This window comes from Trametes versicolor (assembly GCF_000271585.1).
Source record: "Trametes versicolor FP-101664 SS1 unplaced genomic scaffold TRAVEscaffold_11, whole genome shotgun sequence".
NCBI classification, from domain to species: Eukaryota; Fungi; Basidiomycota; class Agaricomycetes; order Polyporales; family Polyporaceae; genus Trametes; species Trametes versicolor.
The window spans coordinates 755,456-775,170 of NW_007360331.1; the positions used below are offsets into that span (position 1 = coordinate 755,456).

A 19,715-nucleotide genomic window follows, 5' to 3' on the forward strand; every position below is an offset into this window, starting at 1 on the left:
GTGGATGGCGACGGGAGGAGAGAGGAGAAGAGGACGGGAGGGGTTTATCAAGAAGAGGGGCGGGGCTGTCAGCGCGGACGCCATGGCCTTGCTTTTGTGATGAGCCTAATTGTTGGGCGGAGTGTGCGTGTGCATTGGCGCCGGGAAGAGAAGACGCGCCTCGCGTCAAGTGCCGCGCGCCCGTTTAGCCGAGCGTCCGACAATTAACGGGAACGCCACCGACGCGGCTTCCACGTGCGTCGTCGGTCCATGCGTAGAGTCGGGTGCGAGAAAGTCTTGTTCGCTGTGTGCTGGCGTGCCGGCCGTGCGGATGCAGGCGCGAAGGAGAGTGTCGACGCAGCCCAGGGCAGGAAGACAGGTGAGCATGGCAACTGTGGCAGCGAGCTGGGCGCGGACCGAGCGAGGGACACATCGGAGCCGATCGAGGAAAGGCTGGGAAGTCATCGCGATCGCGCGCCCGCCCAGTGACCCGGTCCGGCGTACCCGCACCCTATTGGCTCACCGCAGAAAAATGCAGTTCTTGCGTGCGATGGGCCACTGCGTTCCGTAGAGGCTGTATGTTGGGACACGAGGGAAGACCTGCATGAACGGAGACGCCTTGACCGCAGTACAGCCCATGGCGAACCTGTCATAGAGGGAGAAGGAATGGAAGGACGAGCCAGATTCACCGCAGAAGACCGCAGGCCGTCTGAAGCGGTGATCTGTAATGATGGAACGCGGTGCCTGGGCCCTGCGAACTAACGCTATCCTGTACCGCGGAGGTTGAGAAGAAGCTCGAATATAAACAGAGCGTACATACCGCTTTTTCGCAGCCGACCAATACCGCTCATAGCGACCATCGACCCATCGCGGCGTTCTCGGATATTCCTCCAGGGTCCATGTTTGAAGCTGTTTGAGGACGCTCTATGATTTGCCCAAGGGAACATCGTACCATGTTGGCACTCGGGGTTTACGAGCTCGAGAGCGCAGGTGGGAGATCCATCAATGACACTGTCAAAGTCAAAGTCAAGGCAACGTCAGCGCTGAGATAGTTGACAGCTCACATTGTATTGCTCGACCTCTGGGGAACATCGAGCGCGACCCGGCCGTCATTGAGTCCTGACGGCCAAAAAAGACAAGGACGGATGTCCGAGGGGCAAATGCGACACGTCGTATTGGAGCGAGAGACAGGAGCAACGTCAGCCTGTGCTGGCAGGGAAACGCGTCGGACGCGTTCGCGTTGTTGACGCGTGTGTACGCGTTGCTTTGACGTATTTACCCCCGCGTCATTTTACGTTCATCGACTCCATCGTTGAGGCCGGTGATGTGAACGGAGCGCAGACGATGGTGGATGGGATGATTGCGTAGCATCATGGTGAGAAGGAAGGATTGCTGGGGGGTGTTTCTGAACAAGTGTCGATCCTCCCTGGAATATAAGGACTCTGTGGGCGATCGGAAAGGAAGCCGGCGCGGGATACGAAACTCAGAACCTTATCGCTCAGAAGGGCGGGATGGGTCCAAATGCGGGTGGGGATGTCCTAGGTACGATGCCTTGGAGCTACCGTGAGGAGCTCGAGCGCGTCACCATGTCCGGTCAGACTCGTACAGTGCAGGGATCGGTGCGGCGCTCGAGTATACATACTCCTGGTTTCCTACTCCCACCATCGCCAAGGCATCGGCCGGCCCCATCCTACCGCTAATATCTGGAGTGAGTACCTTTTATGAAAGACCCATTCATCCGTGGTGTCGTGTGCTGCGCGGTTCAGTGGCGTCGATGCTCAATATTTCCACGCAGCAAAAGTATCGGCATAGTGAATTATAACGACACTACCTACGACCCCAACACCAACATGTGCTAACGACTCCTCTTTACCATCTTCTAACCGACCATTCGCCAAAACAGCCTCAAATTGCTTATAGAGGCCGCTTTACGAATACTCATCGTACATCATGGCCAGCGCATCTGCTAGAAAAACCACCGACTCGGATGTGTCTGTCGACACGTGGCCCGCTATCCTAACCATCGTGCTCTTCTTTCTCTCCAGTAAGCCGCGCAATCCAGAACGATTCACTGCCTACTGTTTGGCTCACCAGACCCCACACAGATCTCGCTGTCATATTCCCGCTGCGGCTGCCAGTCCCAGTCGCATTCCTGCGCGCCGGACGGCATGTCCTCGTCCGCGCACGCGTGCTCCCCGACCGGCCGCAGGCGATGGTAAAACCGCGCCACATTTCGCTCAACTTCATCACCGTCCCTCTCGCATCCGTGCTACTACTCCTCGCGACAAAAGTCTTTAACTCCCAGACCGTCCGTGATGGCATCGTCGGCACTGGCGGTGTCAGCCCCCTCAATATCATGGCCTTGTTCATATCTCTGGTACGTGTTCCGATCACAGCAGAGGGTTCCTCGTACCTAAAGCGCGAGACATAGGCGTACATATCCATATCTCTGGATGCGACAGGTCTTCTCCGTTTCTTGGCCTTCTGGGTCGCCAATAAGGGTGGCTCCTCCGGCCGCAAGCTCTTCGCGTACCTCTACGTATTTTTCTTGCTGTCTGGCGTCATCGTCGGAAATGTAAGCGATACAGTATTGCGCGCGCAGAGGGCTACTAACTCACCCCTCGAAAGGACCCGGTGATCCTCTCCGGTACTGCATTCCTCGCGTACTTCACGAGGGCAGCTGGGTGCGCCGACCGTCTCATCTTCACCTGGCAACATACACTTACCTTGAATGATGCAGCATCACACCCCCGACGGCGTGGATCTTCTCCCAATTCGCAGCCGCCAACATGGGTGCGCCAATCCAGCTCCTCCGCACTCATCCTCAAAGGACTGACCACCTCCCCCTCCCCAGCGTCCGTCGTGCTCGTCTCCTCGAACCCCACAAACCTCGTCCTCTCCGGCGCATTCTCGCTCTCCTTCCTCAGCTACGCCGCGCACGTCGTCCTCCCCTTCCTCGCCGCCGCCGCCTGCGTCTTCCCGCTCCTCCTCGTGCTCTTCCGCTCGCCCGCGCTCATCCCCCCGCGCATCGACGTCCCGCTCTCCCCCGCGGAGGTCCGCGCCGCGCTCGTCGACCCCGCTGGGGCGGTCTTCGGGGCGGTATTGCTTGGGGTCACGCTCGCGGTGCTTGTGGGGGTGAGCACTATCCGGGTGCCCGTGTATATGGTCACTGTGCCGCCGGCGGTGATCATGCTCTTGCGCGATGTGCGCCATGACTGGTCCCGGCGCCATTTGCAAGCCCCGCTGTCCCCTTCTGAAGACGATGGCTCCGGCGAAGATGGTGCGGTGGAGGTACAATCCACCGCCCACGAGCTCCAAGACCTCGCCTCTCGCACCCCCAGCGTCGCCCCATCCTCCTCCATGCCCGCGCGCCCCAAACCATACGCGCTGCTCCCCCGCCTCCAGCGCACGTACGTTCGCCTGACGCGCACATTCCCGACGGTCGCGCACATCGCCGCGCGCCTGCCCGTCGCGCTCCTCCCCTTCGCGTTCCTCATGTTCGTGCTCGTGCAGGGCCTCGCCGCGCAGGGCTGGGTCGCGCTCTTCGCGCGCTGGTGGGCCGCGTGGGTGCGCGCGACGGGCGTGCTGGGCGCCGTTGGGGGCATGGGTTTCCTCGCGTGCGTCATGTGCAACGTACGTTCCTCTCTTTCTCTCCTCCTTTTAGGGATCACTCTGAATTCGCACACCTGCAGTTCTGCGGGACGAATATCGGCGCAACGATCCTCCTCGCGCGCGTCCTCCAACTCTGGCTCTCCGCCGCCTCCCCCACGCCCTCCCCCCGCGAGCGCGACGGCGCGGTGTACGCGCTCGCGCTCGGCTCGAACTTCGGCGCGTGCACGCTCACGTTCTCCGCGTCGCTCGCGGGCCTGCTCTGGCGCGGGATCCTGCGCGAGAAGGGCGTGCATGTGCGCGGGCGGCAGTTCCTCGCGCTGAACCTGCCCATCTCGGCGGTCGCGATGCTCGTGGCGTGTGTGGTACTCGTCGGGCAGGTGTATGTCGAGCATCGTTAGTCGAGACGTGCTGTGTGCAGGTACGCCGGAACCCCGCGCGCGGTGGGGGACTTAGAGCGGGGGTGCTATACAGGGGCATTACGGCGGAATGCATGGCAAAGCAGGGACAAGGTAGAGTACGACATACAAGCGGTAGACACGTAGATAGTAGCAAAGGCCGAGGGCCACATACAAACACGGTGATATACGATCAGACATTCCAGCCGCCAAAATGCTCCCAGTCGAGGCGGATGAAGTCGAGCATGTAGTCAACCGTCGTCCGCCCCTCCTCTTCCTCCTCTTCCTCCTCGCCCTCCTCGGGCTCTGCGGGCTCGCTCCCCGCTGCCGCGTTCTCTTCCCCAACCACGACCTCCGCGTCCGCCTCCCGCACCTCTCCTAAGAGATCAGGCTCGCTCGCCCGCCTCTCCACAGGGGTCTTCCTCCCCTCCCCAGCGGCAGCGTCCACCTCGAAGTCCTGCGCGTCCTCGCTCTCGAGCATGCGCTCCTCGCGGGCCGCGATCTGCGCCGCCTCCGCGTCCTCCCTATCTTCGAACTCGCCCAGCGCGCGCGTGAGCGCGTCCGCGTCGTCGGTCACGAGGAGCGTGCGCCAGTCGAACGCGCCGCGCTGGATGACGAGGTCGTCGAGCGAGCGCTTCTGGTTCGCCTTTCTGAGCAGGGCTTCTTCGACCGTGTGCTGCGAGATGAAGCGGTAGATGTGTACGTCGCGAATTTGCCCGATCCGGTGCGCTCTGTGAGGGTGGGATGAGTGAGAAGCTGTGAAAGATTTGGGGGACGAGAGACGCACCTGTCCTCGCATTGACGATCCATTTGAGGATTGAAGTCGCTGTCATAGAAGATGACGGTATCCGCTCCTGTCAGGCTATCACAGAGTTAGTATATTGTTTTCTCTTTGGCTCGTGTAAATGAACGCACTTGATGCCGACACCCCCAGAACGGGAAGACGAGATGAAACAGAACACGCGCGGGTCCGAGTTGAAGCGTTCCGTTATGTACTGCCGGTCCTCGATCTTCGTCGCACCGTCCAGGCGGAGGTAGAGATAGCCATGCAAGTTCAGGAAGATCTCCAAAATGTCGAGGATTCGCGTCATCTGCGTGAAGATGAGCACGCGGTGTCCACCCGCTCGGCGCTCGCGCAGGAGGTTGGCGAGCATCTGCAGCTTTCCGCAGTCGAACTGTAACAGTGACGGGTCCGGGAAAGCGATCTGCAGCTTGACGGCCGCGCGGTGCAAGGTCGCATCGAACTGGGGGGAGTTGACGGACTCAACAACGCCTTCGGGAACGCCAGCCAGAGCGATGGAAGGAAGGTCTCGAGCGACGACTGCTGGAGTCGCGAACGTGAACCGGTCGATGATGGAGCTCATCTCTTCAGCTCTAGCGGCAAATGACTTGATCGCCGTGCGCACCCTCTCAGGGGTAGAGAGATACTGCGTCGGACGAGTAGACACGTCGTATGGCAGGAGCGGCTGGTAGAAGCGTCCCACCAGTGCAAGGGTGTCTGCGCTGTATATAGTGGCCTGATTCGTCCGAAGGCGATTGAGGTAGGCGATATGGGTCCACCGCGCGATGGTCTCGGCCCGCTCCTGGTATGCTCTGTGCTTCCGCCAGCCCGCGATGGTACGCGTATCGACCGGAGGCGGCTCTCCCGGCACTTCAGAGATCATGGGCAGGTACGCTGTCGCATCCAGTCGTCGTGTCTCCCGAACTGCAATCTCCGACTGGCCTAGGTTGTCGATGAACTTCAGTCCTAGGAGATCGAGGTTTACGCGGTCTTCGTCAGACTCAACCAGGAGACGTCGACGGACGAGCAGCTCCTTGATTTCGAAGTCGGCAATGGCAGAGCGCTGCATGGCGAACGAGGTGACGATCGGTCGGACCTCAAACAAGTCCGGGTGGTTGACAACCTTCCGAAGTTGCATGAGGATGTTCGCGATCTTCTGGTAGACACCCGACTGGAGGTCATAGCGTGTGTCGGCGCGGGCCATGAACTCGTCGTAGAGGAAGCGTTGACGCTTTGAGAGCGGACACATGACAAGGTGCTCGTACTTCTGGGGCAGCTCCTTTTCGACGTCGCGCTTGAGGCGACGGAGTAGATACGGCCTCAAAACGGTATGCAGCTTCGAAACGCGCTGCTGAACCTCATCGTCCACCGCGCCGAGTTCAATCGCCTTCTCCAGAGGATCTGCAGGCAGAGTCAGACACGTTCCTCAGCCATAACTATAACAACGTACTTGCGAACCACTCCCCAAACTCCTTCAGGTTAGCAAAGTCGGTGCCGGACATCAAGAACTGCAGCAGCGCCCAGAGCTCAGTCAAGTTGTTCTGCAGCGGCGTCCCAGTGAGCAGCAGACGACGGAACGAGCGGAACATCAGCAGGATGTTCCACCGCTGTGACTTGAAGTTCTTGATCATATGGGCCTCGTCGAGGATCATGTAGTACCACCGCTTGCGCTTGAAAACATGCGCGTCGCGGCTTGCGAGTGTGTACGAGGTGATGCACACGTTGAAGTGGTACTTGTTGTTCCACCCCTGCCGCAGCTCCTTGCGTTGCTTCGTGTTCCCGTGGTAGCTGAGCACGTTGAACCCGGGCAAGAACTTCTTGAACTCCATCTCCCAGTTCAGCAACACGCTCGTCGGGACGATGATCAGATGCGGGCCCCAGATGCCCCGGTCGCACGCCAGGTGGGCGAGGAGCGCGATGGTCTGAATGGTCTTCCTATGGTTAGTGTTAGTGGGCGATGACTTCGCTATATAACATGAGACGTGGACTGACCCAAGTCCCATCTCGTCGGCCAGGATGCCGTTCAGGTTCCGCGCGTGTATACTAGCGAGCCATTCGAGCCCGGCTTGTTGATACGGCCGCAGCGTGCCACGCAGGAGTTGCGGCGGCTTCACCTTCGCCTGCGGATCCCACTCCACGGGCGCAACCGCGTACGGCCTGAGGTAGTACGGGATGGACGAGTCCTCTTCGATGTCGTCGTCGATCTCCTCTGGCAGGTCGTCCACGGCGGGAGTAGCGGGGGTGAATGGCGTGGCATCTTCGAGAGGCGTTTGGGGTATCTCGACGGTGATGTGATTCTTCTTCCCGTTCAGAGGTGTGCTAAGTGTCTGCGTAACATGCAGAGACGCATCGAGGGATGCGGAAGACTCGTCGTCACCTGGTACATCGGGAGATGTCCCATTCTCGGACGCAAGGGTGTCATGCAGATCGCTAAAGCCGTTGGTAACGTGACCGTTGAGAGGCGGGGGCAGCGTGACATCGGCGAATGGGAGCGCGGCGACGTCTGCAAATAAATCCTGGGAGTCGTCGATATCCATGGAAATCGGACCCTTCGAGGCATACATGAGCGTCGGCGACCTGAGAACTCCATTCACAGCATTTGGCGACCGGGTCGGGCTGCTGAGAGAGTCGTCGATGAGATGTCGTGGGGATCCGGGGTCGCTGCTGCTGGCATAATCGACAACGTCGGTGAGAAGGTCTGAGGGCTTTGGCTGTACCTCCGTGAACACCTCGTCGCCGCTTTCCTCGTCATCCACTAGAACGGGGGTCGCCGTACTCGCCTCTATAGAGGAGCTTCGAGGCGATTCGGTGACTAGTCCTGCGCGTGCATCTTCAGTCAGCAACATGCTGATCCCCTCATCTACACCGAGGGTGTCGGAAACCTCCGACGACTCGCTCGCGATTTCGTCATCAGAGACCTCGGTAGCATCAGACCTATCGTCGCCGGATGCAGCGTGCCAATCTGCGCCAGGAGTGGATACGCTCCGGGAGCGGCTGCGCGAGCCGTGATCCCCATCCCTCGCGAGGTCGAGCAGCTGTGTCTCGAGGATCTGGCCTGACTGGTCCAAGATGGCATCGAGATGCTGCTGTCCAAGCTTCCGCTGCTCTTCTTCCCTCTCCAGTCGTTCCTGTTCCCGTATATGCTGCGAGACATCGAGTCAGCCAATTTTTACCTCAGCAGAGCTCATAGATGTCACTCACATACACCGCCTTCTTCCACTCTTCTATAACTATCTCGAGCGTTGTTCGCGCCAACACCCTGAGGCGCTTCCGCTCCCTGTCGCTCTCCCCGGTCCAATGTCCCTTCACCTTGCCCGCCACGTTCGCCGCGCCCCGCCGCGTGTTTACCAGCTTCGCGCCGGGCCGCTCGATCTCGTGTACAATGTGGCCCCAGGCATCATTTGCGTCCGCTGGCTTGTACTCAAACGACGAACGCTCTCCGACCATCCGCCCCTCCTTCCGCAGCTTATCGACGCGTCGCCAGACCTTCAGCTCGGCTTCGACTTCCTCGTCGACCTGCTCGGCATTGACCTCGTCGTGCAGACGGAATGTAAACGAGTTTAGAAGGGTTTCTATAGATCCGCCAAACGGAGTAGGCTTTGGCCGTTGTAAAGGGTGCGTGTACACGGGCGCGGGCCTCCGCACGATAAGTTTTATGCGCGGTATGGTCGACTTTGTAGGGGACGGAGGGGGTTCCGCGGGCGGTCCCATTGAAGAGACTCCGTTCACTGCGCTGGAAGACACCTCGCCATGGTGGTCGTAAGACACGGCAGAAGAGAGATCGGGCACAGAGGCAGCAGATCTGAGAGACTGGCGGGTGGAGGTGCGTCCAGAAAGATCAGCGGTGCTGGCGTGGTGCGTGAGGCGCCGTTTCTTGCGTGGCGGTGGCGGCGCAAGTCCGTGGGCGGGGGCATGAGATGTGCTAGCTGATTCTGGCTCGTGGTCACTATAATTGGCAAGAACTGGAGATTTTGCTCGGCGCACTGAGGGCCGGGGGACAAGAATTTCCACAACAGGCTGCTTGCCCTTCCCCTTGCGAGGCGGACCAACAGGAGAGGACGCGGCGTCTTGACCGTTGGCATGTACTTGCTTCCCCTTGGACTTTGCCTCAGCCTTGAGGTCCCAGAAGGCGACACCCAACTTCTCCTCCGTTTTGCGGGCTTTCTTCTGAGTAGGCGGGGGCGCGGTGACGGTAGGCACTTTCAAGGTTTGTAGGCGTTCCGTGTGAGCACGCCGGGTCGTACGTCGGGAGGGGCCGGAGGAGGCATTGTGGTCAACGAGATCGTATTGCGCTTGATACTATAAAATACGGCATAAGGTAACGTATGAAGACTACACGAGGGTGCGACTTACCCGCTGGAATACGTCGGATCGATCCTCTTTGGCAGCCTGCGGAGAAACCGGTCAGATCGACCTTGTATAGCAGTGACATGGACGAGATGAGAAATTTCAAGCGAGATCTATCTTCAAAGCGAGCCTTGTAAAGCAAACGTGGTACATCATGCGCACCGCAGCCCGGTACCTCTCAACTTCTTGTACGGGAATAAACCCCACTGCGAACACCTCCCCCGCGCGGAGTTCAGGTTATACGCATGGAGGACACCCTTTATATATTCCGGATAGGCTTAGGCCGTGAACAACGTCGCAGACTGTAGCCAGCACATTCGGGATCGAAACTGGGCTATTAGCCTGGCTTGCACAGACATCTAGGCATGCCTGCAACCATCAGAGTATTACGGCCCGGAACGCTTTCAGTGGCAGAAGCCTTCCGAAGCTGTCCTTAGATGTGCGATTTGATGGGTGGCGAGCGGCGCCCATGAAATGCGGAGAGGGAACGCCGCCGGGGAAGTCACACCGGAGGTATGCGCCTATGTAACGAGATGTTACACCGAAATCACATCGTTGCCAAAGTCCGATTGTGCTTTCGGTGTCTCAACTTGTGCCACCGTAGGTGCACACTGATCACACGTTGCATCCAATGTGCGGCCAGCATGTAACACGGTTCTCTCGTCATTTTCTGAACACGATCAGGATGGGCCAGTCGGGCAAAGGGGTGCCACTTTGGGCCAGATGTTTGCAGGGCTCATTACTCGGCGAGACGCAGACTGTTATCAGTCTGAAGCGTGAAAGTTCACGTGAAAATGCAATACGTCCTGGCTCGGAAACGTGGGAGGCATGACGCGAGCGGCGAGCGCAGTGGTGAACATGGAAAGCTCAGTCTCGCTCTCGCCACTTCCATAAAAGCTTGGAGTATAGAAGAGCACATACCTTTGGGTCATAGGTGAGCAGCGACACAAACTTCTCCAGATGAAAGGCCTCGCGGATCTGAAAGCTTTGAGCGCAGTCAAACGAGATAATAAGGTCAGGAAAACGTACGAGGGTATCATGAGTATCAAACACCCTGTCCAACTCCTCGCGCCGATCCTGTACCCATTGCGTGCGGACGCACTCGATCACGTCTTCTCCGCCATCTCCGGGTACGGTGGGATCTTGCTTCCTCGAGGGTGTAGAAGACGTCGCCGGAGTCTCAGAGTGCTGGAATTTGCGCCGGGCACTCATACCGCCATGTAGCGCGCTTCCCCGCGCGTGGTATGACAGTCGCGGCTGATCTCGCCAGATATTGCACCGTTTGGCGAGCTTCTTTCACGTCCAGAGTCGCAGAGCAGCGTATGCAACGAAAACAGCCGTCAGAGAAGGGAGTCGGGGGCGGGGTGGTGGGTGTGCAGGGTCGAGCATGTCGGACACGGTCGTCTGTGAGACTAAGCTGCGTGTTTGGTCGGAACAAACAACGCATCGCAAGGAGCTTGGCTATTTCCTTTTTGAGACTTACAGACGCTCGATCATCGTAAGAAGTTGAAGTTGTTGGGCCTCAACGGTTCTGAGTGTCCCCCTCTCCTACCGACAACGACCCTCAAGTCAAGCTAACTGCCACTAAAGCCTCGAAGCCAGTACCGATAAATATCTCTAGCTTCAAGGCATACTCGTCATCTCTGCTCTCGTGATGTTCCCTGTCCTCCGGATTTGTAGGGGCACTACCAGTGTGCAATACTACTCGGAGTCTGCTGGTGGACGTACGTCCTCCCGTGAATATCAAGGGCGTGCCATTTGTATCAAAAGGTAGGGAGACTGCCCGTTATGGGCCTGACGAAGGAATCTACAAATCTTAGTCCTGCGGACCGTCATTCACACAGTGAGTCATATACCCACCTTCGCAAATATGCGTACATATGCTCTTGCTTCGCTCCAACATGACTCATATATAAGAACTCTCCTAACTCTGACGTCCAAGAGTTTATACTATCGTCTCTTGTAACGGAAAGCAGTAGTGCCGAAGTATCAAGTGAACAAGTACTAGCAACCCACCCAGGACCCAAGGTAAGTCGGCATCCAATGTTTTGGTCTTTGCGCATCTCACTAGTCAGTCCAGCAGTCATGAACATGACGACTTCGACTACCCTGTCCCTTCAGCGACCATCTACCGTCGAACGTTCCGATATTGTTCGGTCTGACGACGACACGATCATAGGAGCGCCCTTTGTGTGTCACTTCCCCTCCCAACCCCTGCTCACGTCGAGACTCTGTCATGTCTTCATCGAGGACAACCGGGACCTCCCTGATGCCCTCGAGAGCAAGATAGTCCATTGGAATGTCGACCTCGATGACGAAAACGCGGACCTCGAAGAGTATCACGCTGCATTGGCTCACCTCGTCGAAGACCACATCATACCTCGCCTGACTGACTTACCTCCCTCCTCCCTCCTGTTCGCGCCACGCGATCCTACATTCATCGCGTCCACCGTCGAAAGGGCAGACGGGCGGGTCATTCGACTCCGAGCTGGCTTGCCGGACAGCCTACAAGAAATCGAGGCCGCATGCCTACGGCGCATCAAGAATCATGCCGCCACCAGACTGGAGTCTGTTGTCGACTTCCCCGTCCACGACATCGGCAGGGTTCTCGTGCTCAATCCACTCGATGCATGGAGCAGAAGCATCGCGCGCGTATTGCTTCCCGACCAAACTATCGGTGTCATGCAATGGATACCCACCGCATCCGCGCTCCTCTCTCCAGGATTCACCGCCGTGATGGAGGCAGGTACCCTACGCGAGATGGAGCTGTTGCGTACCATTCCTCCACATCCGCATATCATCGGTCCTCCGATTGCGTACATCTCTCGCGAATTCGGGGGCGCGACGCTCATCTGCGGCTTCGTCTCCAAGTTTCTCCCTGGAGGTAACTTGTGGGAGGTGCTCGAGGCCGGACCGGTTGCGCTACCCCGGCGAATCAAATGGGCGTACCAGGCAACAACGGCGCTCGTGCACGTCCACCACACCGCCCACACGTATCACGGCGACGTCAAGCTCGAAAACATCATGCTCGACGGGAACGACTACGCGATTCTCATCGACTTCGAGCAGGGACGCGCGAACGAGGAGGCAGCAGCCCCTGAAGTCCACGCCGGAGGTAGCGTCACCGTGTCTGACGACGGCAGGCTGCTCTACCATCAGCCGCCAGACTGTGGATAAGAGGGACAGGAGCTCCTGAGGCACAGGGCGTACCCGTACGACGAATGGCTACACGTCCCACGCGCCATCGAGGCGGCGGAGGTGCACGCGCTCGGGGTTGCGCTCTCGAAACTGTTCGAGGAGGACGAGGTGCCCTCCGATATCGTCCAGAAGTGCAAAGCGGGCGACCCTAACGAGCGCCCGACCTTGAAGACTATCTACCAATACTTCGACTACTGGCACGCGTCCAAGACGGCGACTAAGTAGACACTCACTGCTTGCGTAGAGGTCCGTGCCAATTTGTCATCTAGACCGATCGAGGTTCAATATAGCGACGATTGTGGTAGTCAAGTATACCACGCCGACGTCATGGGAGGAGGCTCCCAAAGAGGGAATCATCTGCGCACTCGTGTCATCGATAGTGAATGACTGTGGTCCCGATGCGCTGTAAGCGCGGATAATGCGCCCTGACTACTTATAACGAAGCGGAGCAGTCGTATACTCAACTTCCCTGCCTCCAGAACCCCCTACCACTGGCTAGTCTTATCTTCTCGTCAATCCGTACGCCCATAGTTCTTCCCCATTATTGCGCCGGTGATTAACCATTGTAAACTTACAGAGCAGCTGCCGCTTCCCACGATGGTATCTTCACAGTTCCTGTGCTACGACATACTCTCCAAGGTGTTCGAACACCTCGAGCCTGGCTGCATACCCGTCTTCGACGAGTTCCCCGCCATCGTTTCTGAACGGCAACACCGTCAGTATACGCTGGCCGTGTCCGCGCGTGTCTGCAGTGCGTTCACCGCACCCGCTTTGGATCTGCTATGGCGTCACGCACACCACTTCGTATACCTCCTCCGCCTCTTTCCCACGTACTCGGACACAGAAGAGGTCAGTACTATCGCGTCACTGTCGTGCTCACCCGCTCATAATCCGCACTGCTCGGCTTCTTCCTAGTGTTTCGTTGGTGCGATCGGCGACAAAGATTGGCAGCGTTTCCAAGAATACGCCTCACGCATACGAAGCATTAACGCGAACTTCTGCAAGAGTATTGGCGCACCACATCAAGAGCAAGTATGGATGGTTTTACTCCAGAGGTCCCAGGGGTCGCCTTTGCTTCCACGCTTGGAAGACTTGACCATCGACGTCTCTCTCGGGGGGTTGATATCATTTCTAGCCCCCTCTGTTGATAGTCTGAACGTAGGCCTCCCCATTCCATGGGGGAATGCGGGAGCAGGCACTTTGCTGGCTGACACCGTCCGCCCCCATCTCTCCCACGTCAGGACGTTGGAGTTAAACGAATACTTTTCCCCAGGGCCAGGGCCGCGTCGCAGCATAGCCATACCCAAATTCATTGACTTTTGCGCGTTAACTCACCTGGAGTCGCTCGAGGTCGTCCACCCGGTGATTGCTCGGCGATCGATGATACAGGCGCTCATGACCTTCCCCAACCTCCGCTACCTCTCCCTCGTCTTCGAGCTCTGTTGGGACGAGCGACATTCCTTGGAAGCGTCCGCCTTTCCTCCAGGCTTCTTCGAGCTTCGAGAGCTTGACTTGACGGCCTCTTATGACGACCTCGCTCTGTTCCTGGAAGTCACCAATCCGCCACGGCTTGACATACTAGCTCTCGCACGGGAGCTCGAGTGGAACGAATATTCCAGGTTCGAAGATCTACCCCGGGCTTATGCCAAAATACCACCCCAACTCAGCGACCTCCGTCTCCGCTACCGCGTATTGCCAGAAAATTCCAACGTTCCCGGTGAACTATACACCGAGCCTCAGCTCACGCTCTCGCGTGTGCTGCCGCCCTCTGTCTACGCTCTCCATGACCTACGCGAGGTCTTCCTCCAGTTCGCGAACGTCACGCGTACCCTGGAGAACGACGAGCTTGCTGCACTGTGCTCCGCCTGGCCCGCGCTCGAGGACTTCGAGTTCGACGGCCTGCTCTACTACAATGACGATGCCACCAGGTTGCCCACGCTCGACACGCTCCTCGCCTTCGCGCGTGCCCACCCATGCCTCAGGCGCCTTACGCTCCCTGGGCTCAACCCGAAGGGGATCCCGGACAGGATCGAGCTCCTTAGCGCGGGGGCACTGCGGGATTGGCCGGGGCATGGGCTCCGCCTGTTCCGGCTGAAGACGTATATGGTGGGCACGCCCCTCGTGTCGCTGGCCTACGCGGTGGACCGCGCCTTCCCAGCGCTGGACCTTGGGCCTGTTCGCGCAGCTAAGATCGGAAGCAATGGAGACCCAACGGACCTCCTCCTAGCGCCTCTTCTTGCCTTCCAGATGTCACGGACGTTGGGCACTACTGTTTGAATGGCCAGCGCATCCAGTACGCCCAGGACATATACTGCTAATGGTTGTCATGTCTTTCATCCTTGAGTGGTGTACAATACCCCCATTGCTATATCTGACATTTTATGTAGAACGTATGTTTACCACGCGCTAGGGGAATAAGGTTTCCAAGGAGCCTGAGGTAATCGTGTTCGTACCTGCACGCCTCATCGATTGATTGTGGCCGAGATACCACATCGCGCTGCAAGCGCGGACCTTAAGTCCATCTGGCTATAAAGTTGCCGTGGAGCGGCTGTGTACTCACCTATCGCCCCCAGAACTCTCCCTCTTACAAACAAGCGATCTCGTTCATCTGTACGTTCATTGCTCTTGCTTTTCCTTGCGTCAGTGATTGACTTGGGGTACAGTCGATCGCAATGGTCTCTTCGCAATTTCTATGTCCCGACATGCTTTCTAAGGTGTTCGAACACCTTGACCCCGGCCGCCTACCTGAGCCGGACGAATTCCCGGTTATCATTGCCGAGCGGAAGGTCCGTAAGCATACACTAGCGCAGTCCGCGCGCGTGTGCAGCGTGTTCACTGCGCCTGCACTGGATGTGCTGTGGCGAAGGGTCGATGCATTCGATTGTCTCCTGCATCTCTTTCCTACGTATTCACGCACAGAATGCGTCAGTGTCATGTTTCCCCTGCCGTCACCAGTGGATGCTGAATTCTTCTGTCATAGGAGTTTACTGGTGCGATCGCGGAGACGGAGTGGCGGCGCTTTCAAGTATATGCCTCACGCGTACGATCTGTGTGTGGATACTTCGGAAAGGCCCCCAACTCAGTCGAGCAAGAGCAAGTGTGGATGGTCTTGCTCCAAATGTCCCGGGGGTCACCTCTTCTCTCGCAGTTGGAATCCCTGATCGTCGGACCCTCTCTTGGAGCCCTTCTGTCGCTTTTATGCTCCACCGTGCACACTCTCGCCATCTGGATCCCCAACCCGCCGATGTTGGATGGCAGAATAAGCAGCACACTACTAGCCGATGTCCTCCGTCCCCATCTTACCCATATCTTGGCCCTGAAGTTGCATGAATATGACCTCTCAGCTTACGGACCGCGTCATAACTTGGGCTTTTACCAGTCTACCATCGACATATGCGTGTTGACACATCTGGAGCGACTCGAGCTCTGCCACACGGTAGTTGCTAGGAAATCGGCGATACAAGCTCTCATGACCTTCCCCAACCTCTATCATCTCTCCCTCAACTTCTTTATCCCTACGGACGATCGAACCTCTATGGGGGCTTCCAAGCTGGCACCCGGCTTTTTTAAGCTCCGAGAGCTACGCCTGAATGCCAGCTATATGGACATCGCCCTGTTCCTCGAGGCAACCGACCCGGCGGGGCTTGAAGAGCTGGTCATCACACGAGAGCTCCATGGATATCATGAGCACTTCCTGTGCCAGCAAGAAGTATATGCACAGATACCGCGCCATATCCGCTCCCTCCACCAGATTTTCGTCGACGTCGAAGCGCGCGCGCGCCCACGCTCGCCCGGTGACATGTACTCTCCGGAGGGCCTCTTGCCCGAGAACGTGTTGCCAGCCTCTCTGCAAACGCTGCCCGACCTGCGCGAAGTCATAGTGTCGTGCCAGTATATCAGCGGTGCTTTCATGGACGGCAGTCTTCTTGCTCTTTGTTCCGCATGGCCCTTGCTGGAAACTTTTGAGTACCGCGAACCAATCGACATGCGCCAATGGAGCGGCCCCGGCACACCGACATTCGACACCCTCCTCGCATTCACCCGAGCCCATCCACACTTGGCGAGACTGACGCTCCCAACGCTCAGTGCGAGTGGTATTCCTGACATAGGCGCATTCGATACAGGAGGGCCGCTGCAGGATTGGCCAGCCCACCGTGCGCTGCGCTTCTTCCGGCTTCACTGCAGCCCTGCGCCACACACGCCGATGTTGCTGTTGGCCATCGCCATGGACCGCGCCTTCCCTCGATTATGTCTCGGTGATCCACGTTTGGGCGTTGACGCTACGTATCGTGATGCCGCCAGTGTAGTGTTTGTCGATCTGCTCACAGTGCTCATGCTCGCTGTACAGACCGCGCGGAAGGTAAGCAATGGCGAGAACGTTTCAACGGTTCTCTCGATGCAACAGATGATACGTAGCGCGAGTCCGCGTCGGCGCGTCGAGCACGGACCTTACTAGCACTGTCCGCAGTTAGAACTTGTAGTACGAGTCAACGATGCTTCTTCTTAGAAGTCTTCCGGGGTGCCAATGCCAGTGTTCGCCACCACTCCGCATCCTATGCAATATATGAACTACGATCAGAGTGTCAGGATGAAACGTTCAATGGAGGTCTCTGTTCGCAGTGCCGGCGAGACCCAAGTACTGTATGTACATACTGCAGAACGGCAATCCCCGGGTAGGCCCAACTTGGGCGCTCCGTTAGAACGAAAAGTTGTCTTCGACCCACTCCCCGACAGCGAGGCTTGCGAGACCCTGATCACTCTTCTCTCTCCCTCTTATGCACGGTTGAGCGGCCGCCATGAACCATCTCTACCATGAAGTCCGATCCGAAGAAATATCGAACACGATGTCTCGACTCGGCTTGAGGAGTCGAGCGCTGCCTCGGTGAGGGCAGATATGACACCTCGAAAGCTGCGCAAGTTCTGAGCAGGTGCATCGTGCCCTGACGAATCCACGTCACTCAATTGCGTGGAGACCGCGGCCTGCGCTTGGGGCTGCGGACGTCATGTCCTCACATGCGCAACTGATTGCGTGTTGAACAGTGTAGCGCCCTAGGATCTGGGCTGTTTCGGCGGTATTTCCTTACTCGTCAGAGCAAGGTCTCCACCCTCACAAGAGGGACTCAAAATTGTGAGCTACGTCATTTTTCACTTAAGGTATCCTAACCTTCGACCCGGGCGCAGGCAAAATTGACGAGCAAAGATCCGCGCCAGCAGGCGCCCTTCGAGTGATTGGGTTCTGTGGCCCGCAGTTCAGCGAACCCGTCAGCGGATGGGTGTGGGGTCGCATGCGGGTATAAAAAGCGATCCTTCACCCGAACCGCCACAGGTTGATCCCCACCCACCATGGATCCCAACTTTGAGAGCTCGACCCCTCTTGCAGCTCGCTCCGAGGACCAGGAGAAGGCACTTCTGTCCCCGCACAGTCCCCCAAGCGACTATGCCGTGTACCAGACTAATGGCGTGGAGGAGGTCCTACCGCAGGATCGCAGGCGGATTGTGCGCAGGCGCCGTTTGTGTCACTTCGCTGCCTGCACCCTACTCCTTTTTCTGTTCTGGCACCCTCTAGTAGACCCCGTGGCTAGTGTTTTCCGCAAGGTTCGTGCACATATTGGTCCTCACCCCTTACCCCACCTTGCCGCTTATACCTACCCGTTCGACAGCACTTCAGTAAGGAAGACCTATCCGTCGACCCCCACTGGATGCACGAGGTCATGAGTAGCCCATCCGACTGCGCCGATCCCGTCAAGTGGCGCTATGATCCCGTCGATAACCATACCGACTGGCCATACCACGCGCATGCTTCCTTGGCGATCCCGATTGATGCCGAAGAGCTGTTATTCAAGGCCGAGGGCTCGCGCGCTCACGGCACCTTCGAAGTGTCGCAGTCGACCGATACCGGCACGAAGGCTGTCGTCGACATCGATGTTGTGTACAGGAGCGAGGACGCCCTCGACGAAGCGAAGGTGTGTCACCTTAGCCCGTCCGAAAACAAGCACGGTCTCGGGATTTTCGTGAGTTCTACCTGCTCTTTGTGTCCTTGTGTCACTGCTCATATGGGCGCAATTGATAGACCGAGCGCTGGAACCACCCGGAGCCTCACCGCCAGCTCCGCTTCCACGTCCATGTACATCTCCCGGCTACAGAGAAGGGCGATCCGCGCACGATCAACGCATTCAATACCCACCTGCCGCTGTTCGCGCACCACCTCTCCAAGCTAGCGGACACGGTCGTCTTCAAGTCTATCAGCCTCGCGACGTCGAATTCCGCGCTCCGGGCCGATGTGCGTGCCATGCGCACTTAACTTATTGCTTGTTACTGACACTTCTCCGCCGCAGTCGCTGAGGGCCGAGATCGGCAAGCTCAGGTCCTCGAACGGGAAGATTGAAGGCACCTTCAACACCTCGAAGTCCCTCGAGCTTCGCACGAGCAATGCGCCGATTCACGTTACCGCCAACCTGATCAACTCCAACAAGGACGCCGGCACCGTGCTCACTGCAGACACCAGCAACGGGTACGCTTACATCCTCATATATCTCTCACATCTCCGCTCACACCCCTGCAGCGCGATTCAGGCTCACGTCGGACTATTCGTTCGCTCCGTCGACGGTGCGTTCCGCGTCAACACGCGCACGACCAACGCCGTCGCGCGCGTCACCGTCACAGACGCGCCCGCGAACTCGCTCCTGAACGCGTCCGCGGTGTCGTCGAACGCCCCGGTGAGCTTCGAGGCACACGCCGCGTTCGAGGGCACGTTTGAGCTGTACTCGGCCCGGTTCTCGCCGCCGACGGTCAAGCAGCCGCACCCTGTCGAGGACCCGCTGGGCAAGGGCCGCAATCGCACGGTGCAGGTGAACCCGATCGGCCGTGGCGCCATCCGTGGCGAGGTCGACTGGGAGCCGAAGCACGAGAAGGCGAAGAGTGGGCATATCAGGCTGAAGACGTCGAATGCGGGCGCGTCGCTGGTCCTTTGAGCGGTGCCGTGCCTCAGTAGTTGAAAGACTCGCGAGGGGAAAGTCAGAAGAAGGACGCGCCGGCGACGATCCGACAGCTGAGCGCGTCCTTGTTTCATTTGCGTCCTCTTTGTACAATACTGTCTGTGCACGTATATGTATAGTCGCAACGCGGCTGTCACTCTTTGAACCGGGTCGCTCCCACTGCACTGCGACCTTGTGCAAGTATGCTCACCATATCCACATAGCAGAGTCATCGATCCGGTACGCAAGTACGCCATATTCACCCCTTTACTGTCCCATACCGCCCTGATTTGACGACCGACCCTTTTTTAGGAGCCCTTTGAATTTGGCCCGTACGGAAGTCGAATGCATTATAGGTCCAGTAAGGATACGACCAGGCTCGATTGAAATGCCTCTCCAGACGGATGTCGGGCGTTGTGTTTCAGACTA

The 19,715-nt window shown here is 58.0% G+C and overlaps 4 protein-coding genes across 4 annotated transcripts; 3 read left to right on the forward strand and 1 right to left on the reverse strand.

The window, feature by feature from the left end:
- Window positions 1–3,316: 3,316 nt before the first annotated feature.
- Window positions 3,317–10,469, reverse strand: TRAVEDRAFT_74330 (chromatin-remodeling protein SWR1). Its single transcript, XM_008044795.1, has 10 exons — window positions 10,144–10,469; window positions 10,036–10,092; window positions 9,121–9,156; window positions 7,969–9,066; window positions 6,760–7,910; window positions 6,218–6,702; window positions 4,902–6,168; window positions 4,774–4,848; window positions 3,672–4,717; window positions 3,317–3,612 (listed from the first exon to the last, which is right to left on the reverse strand). Exons 1-9 carry the CDS (start codon window positions 10,324–10,326, stop codon window positions 4,180–4,182), a joined length of 4,890 nt encoding a protein of 1,629 aa, XP_008042986.1. The 5' UTR covers window positions 10,327–10,469; the 3' UTR covers window positions 3,317–3,612; window positions 3,672–4,179.
- A 299-nt stretch (window positions 10,470–10,768) lies between these two features.
- TRAVEDRAFT_23265 (kinase-like protein) lies at window positions 10,769–12,537 on the forward strand (the record flags this gene model as incomplete). The annotated part of the gene is made up of 5 exons (XM_008044359.1): window positions 10,769–10,838; window positions 10,935–10,957; window positions 11,032–11,142; window positions 11,236–12,240; window positions 12,301–12,537. 5 exons carry the CDS (start codon window positions 10,769–10,771, stop codon window positions 12,535–12,537), a joined length of 1,446 nt encoding a protein of 481 aa, XP_008042550.1.
- A 372-nt stretch (window positions 12,538–12,909) lies between these two features.
- Window positions 12,910–14,665, forward strand: TRAVEDRAFT_74331 (uncharacterized protein; the record flags this gene model as incomplete). The annotated part of the gene is made up of 2 exons (XM_008044796.1): window positions 12,910–13,161; window positions 13,228–14,665. 2 exons carry the CDS (start codon window positions 12,910–12,912, stop codon window positions 14,587–14,589), a joined length of 1,614 nt encoding a protein of 537 aa, XP_008042987.1. The 3' UTR covers window positions 14,590–14,665.
- A 3,358-nt stretch (window positions 14,666–18,023) lies between these two features.
- On the forward strand, window positions 18,024–19,283 carry TRAVEDRAFT_132071 (uncharacterized protein; the record flags this gene model as incomplete). Its single annotated transcript, XM_008044797.1, has 4 exons — window positions 18,024–18,323; window positions 18,383–18,592; window positions 18,648–18,823; window positions 18,875–19,283. The coding sequence occupies 4 exons, from the start codon at window positions 18,024–18,026 to the stop codon at window positions 19,281–19,283; spliced, it is 1,095 nt and encodes a 364-aa protein (XP_008042988.1).
- Between the last annotated feature and the right edge of the window lie 432 nt (window positions 19,284–19,715).